The 12,610-nt window shown below is 40.0% G+C and overlaps 1 protein-coding gene across 3 annotated transcripts in view; it reads right to left on the reverse strand.

The window, feature by feature from the left end:
• The window catches only part of TAB3 (TGF-beta activated kinase 1 (MAP3K7) binding protein 3), a 44,270-nt gene that overhangs the window by 7,477 nt on the left and 24,183 nt on the right, over positions 1–12,610 (reverse strand). Inside the window, exons 2-6 of one of the 3 annotated variants that reach the window (XM_063392993.1) lie at positions 10,910–11,098; positions 6,857–7,988; positions 6,539–6,616; positions 3,268–3,428; positions 859–952 (exon numbers count right to left, since the gene is read on the reverse strand). In XM_063392993.1, the coding sequence (XP_063249063.1) occupies positions 859–952; positions 3,268–3,428; positions 6,539–6,616; positions 6,857–7,988; positions 10,910–11,011 (1,567 nt within the window). In that variant the 5' untranslated portion in view covers positions 11,012–11,098. Of the gene's footprint in view, positions 1–858; positions 953–3,256; positions 3,429–6,538; positions 7,989–10,909; positions 11,099–12,610 lie in introns of all 3 variants that reach the window. The other 2 variants (XR_010079750.1, XM_063392992.1) reach the window with 2 other exon arrangements.

Raw genomic sequence — 12,610 nt, forward strand, 5'->3', positions numbered from 1 at the left:
CATATTAGAACCATAGGATACTTCAGGCTGGAAAAGACCTCAAAGATAATTGAGCCCAACTACTACCCCAGCACTGCCAAGTCAATCACTAACCCCAGGTACTGCACCTACAGGTTCTTTAAATCCCTCCAAGGATGGCAACTCCACCACTTCTCAAGGCAGCCAGTTCCAATGCCTGACAATTCTTGTCCTAATATCCAATCTAAACCTGCCCTAGTGCAGCTTGAGGCTGTTTCCTCTCATCTGTCACTTGAGAGGGAGAAGAGATTCCACCTCACCATAGCCTCCTCTCACATTATTATAAAGAGCAATAAGGTCCCCCAGAGCCTCCTTTTCTCCAGGCCAAACAGCCCCAGCTCCCCCATGTGCTCCCCATCAGACCTGTGCTCCAGGCCCTTCCCCAGCTCTGGACTCACTCCAGCCCCTCAGTGCCTTTCTTGTAGTGAGAGGCCCAAAACTGGACACAGCATTTGAGGTGTGGCCTCACCAGTGCCCAGTACAGGGGGACAATCCCTGCCCTGCCCTGCTGCCACACCATTGCTGATCCAGGCCAGGAGCCATTGGCCTTCCTGGCCCCTGGGCACACCTGGCTCATGTTCAGCTGCTGTCACAGCACCCCCAGCTCCTTTTCCTCCACACACCTTCCCAGCCACTCTGCCCCCAGCCTGTGGCTCTGCCTGGGGTTGTTGTGACACAAGGGCAGGACATGGCACCTGGCCTTGCTGAACCTCACAGAGCTGGTCTCAGCCCATTGCTCCAACTTGCCCAGAGCCCTCTGCAGAGCAGTCCTAACCTCCAGTAGATTAAAATTTGTGACCATATCCAAATGATGTTTTTTATAAAGTGTCCATTCAATACCTCTAGACTGAAGGAGATCAACTTCTTTCAGTGTACAGTCAACATTTATCTGGAGTTGTCTGTTGAGGCTTCTCAATCTGGTCATTTCCTCAGGCTAGAAAGAAACATCCCAAAATAGTAATTGTGGGAAAGTCAGCATCTTATTCGAAATAGAAATAACATTGTTATATCTTTGTTAACAGTTTTATTAAAAACTAAGCATAGATAAGGCACTGAGAGAAGCCCAACTGTCTAGCCCACTACCCTTAACTCATTTGTCCTCAAAAAACAAACTTCTATTGGCACGTGAGGAGGAAAGTTACCTAATATTAAAATTCGTTAATAAGATGGCATAGCTGAGCTCAAGTTTATAAAACCACACATTACTAAATTCTGTATAAATGGATGACTTGCTACCTGAGTTTGCATCAAGATAATCAAAACCAGAATATAAACTGCAGCCCACATTAACTATTACTTGATTATACCTGAATGAGGTCAAAAGTTTATTCATTCGCATCAACCCAAGGAGCTCCAAGAAGCCAAACCTTCTAGCCCAGTATATTTAAATCATTCAATGATGAAAGATTGTAATTATTCTTAACAGCATAATCAGTTATTTAAGTGTGTATATTTGCATATCATTAAGAAACCTTAAGTTACTGGAATGCAAAGCTTTCTTGATGCTAGCAGTATGAATCACTAACACATTTTATCCCAGGATACATTTCAGCATCACAGTCACAAAATCACAGAACACTCGAGGTTGCAAGGAACCTCTGGAGGTCATCTGGTCCAACTCCTCTGCCAAGCCTCCAACCAGACTTTGTGCCACCAGTTGTCACACTCTTGGCCTGGCTGTTCATCCAGTTTTCAATGAACCTAAGTGCTCATCCAGCTCGTACTTCATCAGCTTCTCCATGATGATCTTACAGGAGACAACGCTCAAAGTCTTTGCCAAAATCTAGACAGACAGTAACCACTGTCTAGGTTATCGGGAGACTTTGCATCCTAGAAGTTTACCAAATTGGTCAGGCTTGGCTTCCCCTTGGTGAATCAATGTGACTACTGCTGACTGCTTCCTTGTCCTTCATGTGCCTGGAAATGGTCAGCAGCATTAGCAGCTCAATCACTTTGCCAAGGATCAAGGTGAGGCTGACCAGCCTGTAGTTCCTGGGTCCTCCCCTTCTTGAAGACAGCAGTGATATCTGCTCTCCTCTAGTCTCTGGGAACTTTCCCAAACACCATAAATCAACCAGATTATCTGAAGTGGCCTTGCAATGACACCTGCTAGCTCCTTCAGCATTCATAGGTGCATCTCATCCAGAATTATGACCTTGTGTATGTCTAAGCGTTCTCTGACCTGATTCTCTTCCACTAAGGGTGTACCTTCCTTGTTTCGCACTTTTCCCAGGGTCTCTGGGACCTGGGATTCCTGAAGGACTGTAAAGACTGAACCAAGAAGTTCATTCAGTATCTCAAGCCTTTTCTATGTCCTACATAACCATGTCCCCCAACTTGCTGAGCCCACATTTTCACTAATCTTCCTGCTGTCACCTAGGCAGTAACAGAAGCCTTCCTTTTGGTCTTTGAAATCCTGTGCCAGATTCAACCTCCAGCTGGTCTTGGCTTTCCTAACATCATCCTGGCACACTCAGTGCCTCTGTACCTCTCCCAGGTACATCTTTGCCAAATGCTGCCCTGAAACAGGTGAGACATAGAACAGCCACAGTAGCTAAGCAGCCAACAGCCCTTCTGTGCATTCCAGCCTACACCTGTGTGCATTGTTTGTGTCAGTACAGCCAGTAAGTCTGAGCTGATTTGCTTAACAACTGCACACAGTGGAAGCTATTTTTCAGCCAGATAAATTCCCTTATCAGAGCCACACACATGTCTGGGCTAGAGTCACTTGCAGGTGGAAGTCACACAGATAAGAAGAATGAACAAGGAAAATAGGAGAGTTCCAACTATTTCAGGCAACACTGCCACTGAAAAGTTATTTGGCACATCCTGCACATACCAAATGAGAAATACTGTCTATGAGAAGCAACTACTCAAACAATAAAATAGCTTTTTAAAAACAGAAGTTAGACCTTCCTACGTGAAAACCAAGCTCTGTATGGCTAAGGCTTATTGAATAGACTTGGACATACTTTTACTGGTTGTTAGGAAACCAAGTATATTTAGTTCTGTGGTCCACAAAAGCCCATGCATACAACTTCCTGAAGTTTTGTTGGGGATGCTAAGAAAACTGGACACATATCCATTTCATAAACTACAAGAATTAGCTTATGACAAGTCACGTACTTAAAGTGTCTCCAAAGACTGAAAATTTTATACTCAGAAGTATTTTTTGAACAGTACTTTAGTTTCATCAAAACACAAAAAATAAATGTGTATGTTGAATTAAAATACTAACAAATTGCTTACTGTTGGAATTGCAGTTGTACAGCTGACTCTTCGAAGTCGCCTCTGCATCAGATCATGCTCCATACCATTGACTTCAGTCTTCAGGCGTTCAAGCTCTTCTTTCTCAAGCTTCAGCTCCTTTGCTAATCTCTCCATCCTTGCTCGTTGATGTAACAGCAAGGCTAACATTTTACACAGAAGAAATAGTTACTAGCACATAAAAAGCTGGAACACTGAATTCTTAACTTATGCGTAAGATTCATGAGTGACCTTTCTGGAAAAAAAAACGTGATCGTAGACATGCAGCCAAGTATCAGTGTGAAGATGCTTTCATGCCAAATGAACTACACTTTAGAACAAAGTTCTTCCAGAATAAGAACATAGTTTACACAGGAACTTGAAGTTGTTATTACCATTTTGGTCAAAGCTTCTTTTTTTGCATTTGGTCTTTCTCGTCTCAAAAATACAAAGGCACCTGTACAAGGAGACAGCTTCTCAGGATGAAACAGAAACCTAGTTATACTAATACTCTACTGACAAAAAAAAAACAAAAACAAAAACAAAAAAAAACCAAAACAAAACAAAAAAAACCACCACACCAAAAAAACCACCAGAGGTAAGATCAGAAGGTAACACACCCTTCATACCTGCTGCTCAACAGCAGCTGACACACCAGCCTTGAGACATTAGCCAAACGTCAGTCCCAATTTTTTTTTTCACTGCTATTACAAACTGTGGTATAACTTTAAAGTAGTCTAAGCTTTTTCAGGGAATACTGTAATCCTCAATACTGTAAGTTCTCCAGGGTTCAGACATAAAACTACAGAGCTTCAACAAAATAAACTAGAGAATCTAGACAAGAAAAAGTTGAGTCAGCTCAGGTGCTTCAGACTCATTTTACGACAGATTTCTCCAACCTCTATCTGCTGTTAAGTCACTCCCTCATTTTCATCATGGTACTGAAATTTCTGACTCTCAGTCACAAGCTGATGTTGGGCTTCCAGAGAACCAGAGAAAAGAGTTTTGACTAACTAGAAGATAATATTCATTTTGCTTAAGAAGAGCATTTCTCAGTATTTTATCAAGATGCAAAGGTGGCCAAGTCAGTGTGATGCTTAATCCTTTCTGATTCGGCTGGTTTTACCTGATTGAAGTCTGCTAGGACAGAGAAAAATTTGATGTGGGTATTCAGACAAACATGCTGCTCATAGAACAATGTTCCAGCAAGCTGTTTGAAGGAAGGATGCTGTAGAACCTGCAAAATGCTACTTCATGAAAAGCCCCAACCAGAACTTGGCCTTTTCTTCACATCCCCATCCAACAATGGCAAAGGAAAAGCACATAATATCCAAGAATATTAATGTATGAGATAAAAAGAATTAGAAACATAAGTAACAACATAACTTACTGCAAAAGCAGATGAACTCCTCAACCTGTTAGAAGTAGATACCAGCATTCCACACAAAAATGTAGCACTGTAATTTGGATTTTGTATGTATTCACCAATTCATGGCCCAAGAATAAACACCAAAAAGCCTAGCCAAGAATAACATCACATGTTTTTACACTACAGGCATCAGAATTATTGAACAGAACTGCTCTCTATTTCTTCAAGTTGCATAAGTCATGTAAGCAGAATTAGGAAAAAAATGACTGAATGGTTTTCCACTATTGTTACCAAACCCTGTCTCTGTGTGATTCCTTCAACTTAACACGGTGTGACTACATTTCAGAGCTTCACATTATACTCTAGTACAACTCATCAAACATGACTCATGTTACAAAGAAGCAGTCAAAGTAGAGACACCAGAATGAATTTCTGATAACACTTTTTACAATGGCTCACATTCCAGCGAAAATTAAATTAACTTGTTCCCTAAATTCAGCTGTTAAATATACTCTTGTCTAGGATTCTTTGGTGGTAGTAAAGAATAAAGTGTTTATTCTTCTACTATTTACTTCTCTCAGGAGTTTAGAGTGCAACAATAAAGAAAAGCTCTGGCAGGTATTGCCACAAATGCAAACACCCCAAAAAGCATACACTATTTAGTTTTATTTAGTTTGCTTTTCAGAGACACAAATCTAGTGGAAGGCACAAAGGCAAAACCAGGTTTTACATTTCAGAACATGTTTTTTACAGCTATGTGAAGCTACTTGTATTTTTCTTACATAAATGACAACCTTTACTGAAGCTGTAATAATAACACTGCCAAACAAAGCACAAGACCTGCTGGCATCCATTTTTACTAAAGAATATGGTCTACAAAATTTCTAATTGGGTCTATGAGGTACAAAACAGCTTTGTTGATGAGTTAGAAGAGCTCAAAAGGCAATAAGTGAAATAAGAAATCAAGAACTACAGAGCAGCACTATAACCCCGCACTTCAGCTCTCTGAAGTAAAAAAAAAATGTCTAAAAGGAACAACAGAGGAATAGACTCTTCCTTCCAAACACAAATCCAGAAGATACCTGTCACACGTTACCATCCTGTCATTACCCAAACGACTGGTTTGAGTGCTTGCAGATTGATTCATTTGCTCAATTTTAAATGTTTCAAATCTATACAGCAGATGACTCCAAGAAAAGTAGCTTTCCGCTTAGGGTTTAATTTCACCTTTCTTTTTCTTTACTGAATTACCGAATTCTTCATTTATATATGGCATTAAAACTATGTTTTATCCCTGTGCAGCAGAATACACATCCAAAAATTCGTATGCCAATCTCTTCTTCCTCTTTGAAAACTTTAAGTGGAAGAAGTGAATTTTTGATTTAAGTTCTTCAAAATAATATTTGATTAGCTTTAAAAAAATATTTGTATTGACAAAGTTTTCTAGCTGCATTCTTACCTTTCTCTCTCTTATTTTTTACTTAATATTCTTCAATCTAAATCAAATGCAGAACCCAATGCTACAGGTGTTCTAAAACATTTGAATACGGAACAAATACAAAATATTATAAAAATCCAAATGCAAATTTACGACCCCAATATGAAGAATTGAAGTAGAATTAACAAAACTGACACACAGTATATGAACAAACTGCTTATCATTGTTAATGGCAGTGTTTTAAGAAAGTCTCCTAACATCCAAAGCACAGCAATGTTAAGACCCTTGCAAATTCTTTATGTATTAGACTGAAATTTGGCAGTATTTAAAAAAAATCAGAAAAAACAGTCTGATTTTTGACACAGTTTCTATTTTTCTCTGTACTGGTTCAAAAAATCTCACTAAGTAGCAAAATCAATCTGAAAATGCATTTTACACCACCACAATTCGCAGTGTGAAACATTTACCTTGAGTGTAAGCATAGTCGTCTGATCCAGAACTAGAACTTCTCTGGTACTTATGGCTTCCTTTTTCTCCTCCAGATCCTGGGATTACAGAAATAGGCTGAATAGGTTCTGGTGCTGCAGAACGCTCTTCTTGGTCCACTAAATTTAAAAGATTCTCAGTCGGTGCTCGACCTACTGTGATTTTAAAAATGGTTGGGTTTGGCTGAGATACCATTACCCGAGGAGACTGCGTTGGTGCACCTGCAGGTCCAGTTGGTTGAGTGTAGGTAATATATACTGGATTAACACTAAATGGAGGTTTGGGTTGTCCCGACATACCTCTGGATGGAGAGCTTGAAGGAGGAGTAGTGGCTGTATACAGCGGGTGCTGGTTTCGTTGAGATGGTTGATTACTTATTGGTGAAGGGCTTCTGTTCATTGCAGTCCCAGGTCTTTGTGGCGGCTCAACTGTAATTTCTATTTTATTCATGGAACCTTTGGATAAACTAGGTCCAGCAAAAGGAGGAAGGTAAGATACAGAGTGACCACCTTGCTTTTGGAAAGTCTGGGATGCCTGCTGATACGGATGGGGTGGGACAGTGGAAGGACTAGGAGGCATGAAAACATGTGAACTCTGGTGACTCAGCTGAGGAGGTTGAACTTGGTGTTGAGGAGAGCCGAAGGGAGAGGGACACTGGGATGCCGGTGGTGATCGAAAAGCCGACTGAGGGATCTGGGGCTGTTTTGGAGAATACTGAGAAGGCTGATAGTTCTGTTGATGTGGATATACAGGTAGAGGACGAGGAGTATAATGTGGAACTGGGCCCTGTGGCGATGAATGCCACTGTGTATTCTGAGGAGTCTGTCGTCCTGAAGAACTTTGAGATGTTTGTCTAATATAAATAGAACCAGGAGTCCCATAAAGATTGCTTGGAATCTGTGGAAGAATTTGTAGAGCTCTGGGTACACTCTGTCCAGAGGGGAGGTTTTGTGATACTGTAACAGTAATGGGATTTGTACTGTACCGAGGTATGTGCATATACGTGGGAGGGCCTTGCATAGCAGACGTGTTCATTCCTGGTTGTATGGAAGATGGCTGTGGAGGTGGCTGTGGAGGAGGAGTAGCTGCATTTCTATTCTGGTCATTCATGAAAAATGGATTGTAACTAGGAGAAGCTGCCACAACGGCAGGAGCAGAATGTGGTTCTTGAACTAAGCAAATCAGCTGTTTACCTGCCGTGCGCTGCGGGTCAATGTGTCCATCACTTGAGCTGTGTACCAGTGTACGACCACCATTAAGTTGAGCTCCATCCCCCGCATGATAGCTGGTATGAGGATGAATACCCAGATTAATGTGCAAAAGGCTATTTCTATTCATTCTGGTGTCATCAGGGCTGTGGTACTCCATATAGAGATACTTGCTGCTCTCCTGTGCAAGGGCTCGACAGCAGGCATCGAGGTTGTTGTTGTTCTAGGAGCAAGAACAGACAGCTATCACTCTCACAGAGCCAGGAAAGAGCCACCGCTCTGTGTTCAACACTCAGCTGAGGCCACAACCAGGCCTAGCCTGGTCGCAGCTAGGGGTAATGTTTCATACACAGGTATTGTGAAATAAAGATGGTATTTGCTACATGGTATGCAACTAATACATAGCTCACATTGCATCTGGCAAAAAGCTCTGGTAACACTACACTGTGACATATTAAAAAAAGAAATCTAGTTTTAGGAAAGCAACGGTTACAGCTCTCTGCATGTTCTTCAAGGAACAAGACTGTACAATTAACCACTTCTAGTAATAACATAAATCAAATTAAAATAGATCAAAATTGCAAACTCTGGGAAAGTAAAACAAAAATACAGTTAACATTTCAATGTTCATCTGAGTGTTTACTGTTTTCACTTTCAGTTTACTGTTTACCTGACTATTTCTCTTCACCCAGCAGGTTAAAAACCCAACATTTTAAACCAGCTTTTACCAGCAGAACAGTATTTAATATCTTAACAATAAAGTCAAAGTATTGCTTGAAGAAGGTCTGGGGATTCCATGAAGAATATTACAATGCCAACCGCATTTAAACTGCCTTTAAGAATTTCAAGCTTAAGGCTAAAAAAGGTTTATTCATACATCAGTGAGAAACCAAATAACCCTTTTAAATGTTTGATTTGTTCTCTGGTGCTGGCAGTTGAAACTATAAAGAAAATAAATTATGAATTAAATAAGAAATATAATGGGGAATTTCTTTTCCCTTCTTGCCCTCTCCACTCATTTTAGCTTAATGTAGTCTGTTAAAAGAACAACACAAATGATAGCTTTTCCAAACGAGTAAAATCACTAGAAAGCGTTCCAGATGGTGGACTTCTTTTTCCCTCCACTTTACCATGTAGCAGTCTCCATCGGCTGTGGTTCAGATTTTAATTTAACTAGTAGCTAAAGAAAACAAATTTCACTTTAAGTTCAACTATATCTGGCCCTTAATACCCTAACTTTGTTAAACATGACCCAAGACTGGTATCTTCTGTGACAGAGAGCACCTTCCATGACAAGTGTGTACATATCTATATATGCACATACACCCCTGCCTTCCTCAGTGTGCTAAAATTACCTTTCTAAGGAATATACATCAATAATGGCTGCACTTCTATTTTAAACACTATCACTATATAAATTTGTAGGCATATATTACGTATATACAAATATTGCCTTGCAATACAATTTTCAACAGCCACTGGCTGAAAAGTCATGTTACATTCTTTTCTGATGGACTGATAGACAGTCTTAATACTACAGTGAAGATGATTTTCCCAAAATTTCATATGATTTCACTATCAGATGAACTCACATATTCAGTATCTTCTCATATGAAGAGTTACTACTAAACATGACAGAGGAGTTCAGCACTTAAATAGGAACAGCTCTCACTCCACAGATACTTCTCCCTGACAACCTCCCTTCCTGCTAAGCTCTCCTTCTAGACATCAGTGGTCACTGGGAATATCCAGACATATAACTAAAAAATTAAGACCAGAACACGTGGGAGCCAGATCTTGTAATAACAACCAGCACCACCATGCCAAGCAATCTCAAAAAAAGTGAACCACTACCATGAGCCACTTGCCTTCTAAACAGAACTTCATGAACAGAGCCTTCAGCTTCCTTAGATCACTTGGTCAGGGAAAAGAGAACGTATATAGGATAGGCTCTGATCTGACTTTATCAGGGTATGGAGTGTATTTGTGATTTCAAAGGAGTTTTAATCTTTGACAGGTCTAAAACTCCAAACTGATTTAAATCTAGAGCATTTATTGCAAATGGTTGTTGGAAACCAGCTCATACATCTTTAAATATAAAGTGCGTTTGGAAACAAAATCTATACTTAAAAACATAACAAGTATTTGCTGTGCAAAGTTAATTAGCTATCCAGACAGAATGCCATGTTATAGATACAGAACACCATATGCTTCTGCAGCATTAGGGGTTCTTCAATTTTATCAGTTTAAAAATGTCTATGACAAACACAGTTCATCAAAAGGATCGTGTACTTAACAGTACCTAAGATATGACTGTCAGGTTAAGCAAAGCTTTAAATTCAAGCACTTCCCTTGCTTTACATTTGTCTGGAAGCAATTAATTTTTATTTGTATGGTTTAAAAGACAAAATGCAAAAATTACAACCCCTATTCTAAGTAGACCTACTCATCTTCCAGGGACAGGCAGGATGCAAGCACAGCTTTCCAACCTCAGCCATGGCCACACAAGGCCAAACCAGATCTTGCATGTTTCTATTCCATTCCTGAATCTTCCCAGTAACCGAAGGTATTCCCAGATGACCACTACTTATTAAGTGTGGTAACTTATTATCACTTCCAATTTCTGATCTTAGATGAAGGCAGAAAGATGAAATGGAAAGGAAAAGGAGTGCAGGGAGAAGAACCACCACCTGACCTAGAAGGAGAGAAGTATAACTAGACTTCTGGGGAGCCACGGGAAAAGAATACCATGAAGAGGAAAAAGTGATAGATTGCTAGCTAAGTCCACCTCCTTATCTTGAAAAGTAGAGTGACTGTTCTTTAGACTCTCCCCCAGTATATGTATGTTATTTATGTAGGCATCATCAATTAACACCTCATTAGCCACTTTCTTTATTACCCATATGCATACAGTCACAGGTCACACAGACAATGACAAAAACATCAGTGCAAAATAACCTCCACAAGCCTATGTGAAGAATGACAAAATTTTTGTACCTAAAAGACAAGACAGAAATGCAAGTGGAGTCTTGCAGTCTTTTAAAATAAACCCAGGAGAATGAAAATGTATGCTCCACATGTACTATTAAAAAGGGTTTTCTCATAGCTCGTGCCAAAATAAAACACACAGACCCCTCACCGTACCTGGAGCATGCACTGAGATACCACTCCCTCAGGTATCTCAGGGAAACGCTGCCGGAGGTCATGGAGTACCTGCACGTCAAGCTGCTGGCTGCCCTGCGCCATGCCAGATGGGTGATGTTCCGGATTACCAGCAAACGGAAGTCAACAGGCCTTCCAATGATTGTGGTCTTCTGAGGCTTCTGGCATTTTCTGCAGGAAAGAAAACACAGTCTTTTAAGCCATCACAACTTTCTGTCCTTCCCAAACTGCTTGTGCAGAAAACCTACCGTAATGTATTTTAACTACCAATGGAGACAATAGCTTAAACATAAGAGTGGGAATACCACGGCTCAAGTAGTGATATTAAAACACTTAACATACCACAGGTATGTCTATATGGCATTGCAGTGGAATGTGCTAGTTCAGGTCTTTACTCAGCCCCACTGTGGCACCATGTGTAACTTTAATCAGTGTGACCAGCATAAAATAGAACTGTTACATATTTTCTCCCAGGGAAATCCTGAACAGTCTGCAGAAAAGTCTGAAGTTATCACTAAGTACAGATGTCTTATTTACACATGCTAGAAATAATAGGCTGGAAAACTAAGTCGCATAATTATCCAAAAAATACTCCTCTATTAATAAGGTTCAAGTTCTTTTGTCTTTCCATCACTACAAATCCAGTAAGTCAGAAGCAATTTTTGTGAAACTGAACAAGAATTAAACAGAATTTAAAGAGACCTTTCCAGGATTAAATAAGCATCTATGTAAGATTTTTGTAAAGTACCTGTTACATTCATACTAACATAATGAGTGACAAAAATCAAATCAAACAAAACCCCCTAGACCTCTTTCCATTTCAAAATTCTTGTATTCAGCAACAAAAAGATTCTATCTGAACTTCAATACCCAAGGAGTACTGGAAGGCAAATATAGGCCGAGTCAACAAAGACTTTTTGCGCTTGTGGCTCATGATCACAGCAGTAACCAAAAGGCAGCTGATGTCTAAGTAAAGAGTCACAAAAAGTTTGCATGAGGTGGTGCATGACACAGCCCCTGTTACACATCTATCACTGCTGAGCTTCAAAAGCCTTTCCAACAATACTGCTCAGCTGAATTCTTAACTGCAGAGAATGCACTGCTGTGTTCAAAAAGGAAATGAAAATCAGATACCAGCAGAGCTGGTGTTTAATAAAATATTAGCTACTCAAGCCCCAAGTTGAAATCATGCTTATCTTGACCTCAGTGCAACTGTGGGTGGCACATGGCACAGGTATTCCAGTCAGCCTTTCATTTGTTAATTCAACAGAAAGGGTCCTCTCTGTCCCATCTCATATATCCCAGTACCCAGTGGGACACCTGCCACATGACACACTTTTTCAAGATAAATGAGACAAGTCTAAAGAACAGTCAGATATGTGAATCATCTTGCTGTGAATTAAGAAACACTGCAATAAACTTATATTGTACATCATAATTCATTGCTGTCCACTACAGTATTTTTTTTAAAAAGGAAATGGAGCTTACACCAGCTTCCACTAGAAAATTCCTATTCCTAGACCCACAATAGGGGATCTTTTATAAACTATTTTTTTAAATGATGAACAAACATCATATTCTGAAAGGCACAGCATCACAAGAATACTCAAAAAAAACCTGACAGCAATCAAGCTCTATGTGTTTCCAGACAACTCTCCTTATCCCAGGAGGCAAAGGCTGAAA

This window comes from Prinia subflava, chromosome 3 (assembly GCF_021018805.1).
Source record: "Prinia subflava isolate CZ2003 ecotype Zambia chromosome 3, Cam_Psub_1.2, whole genome shotgun sequence".
NCBI classification, from domain to species: domain Eukaryota; kingdom Metazoa; phylum Chordata; class Aves; order Passeriformes; family Cisticolidae; genus Prinia; species Prinia subflava.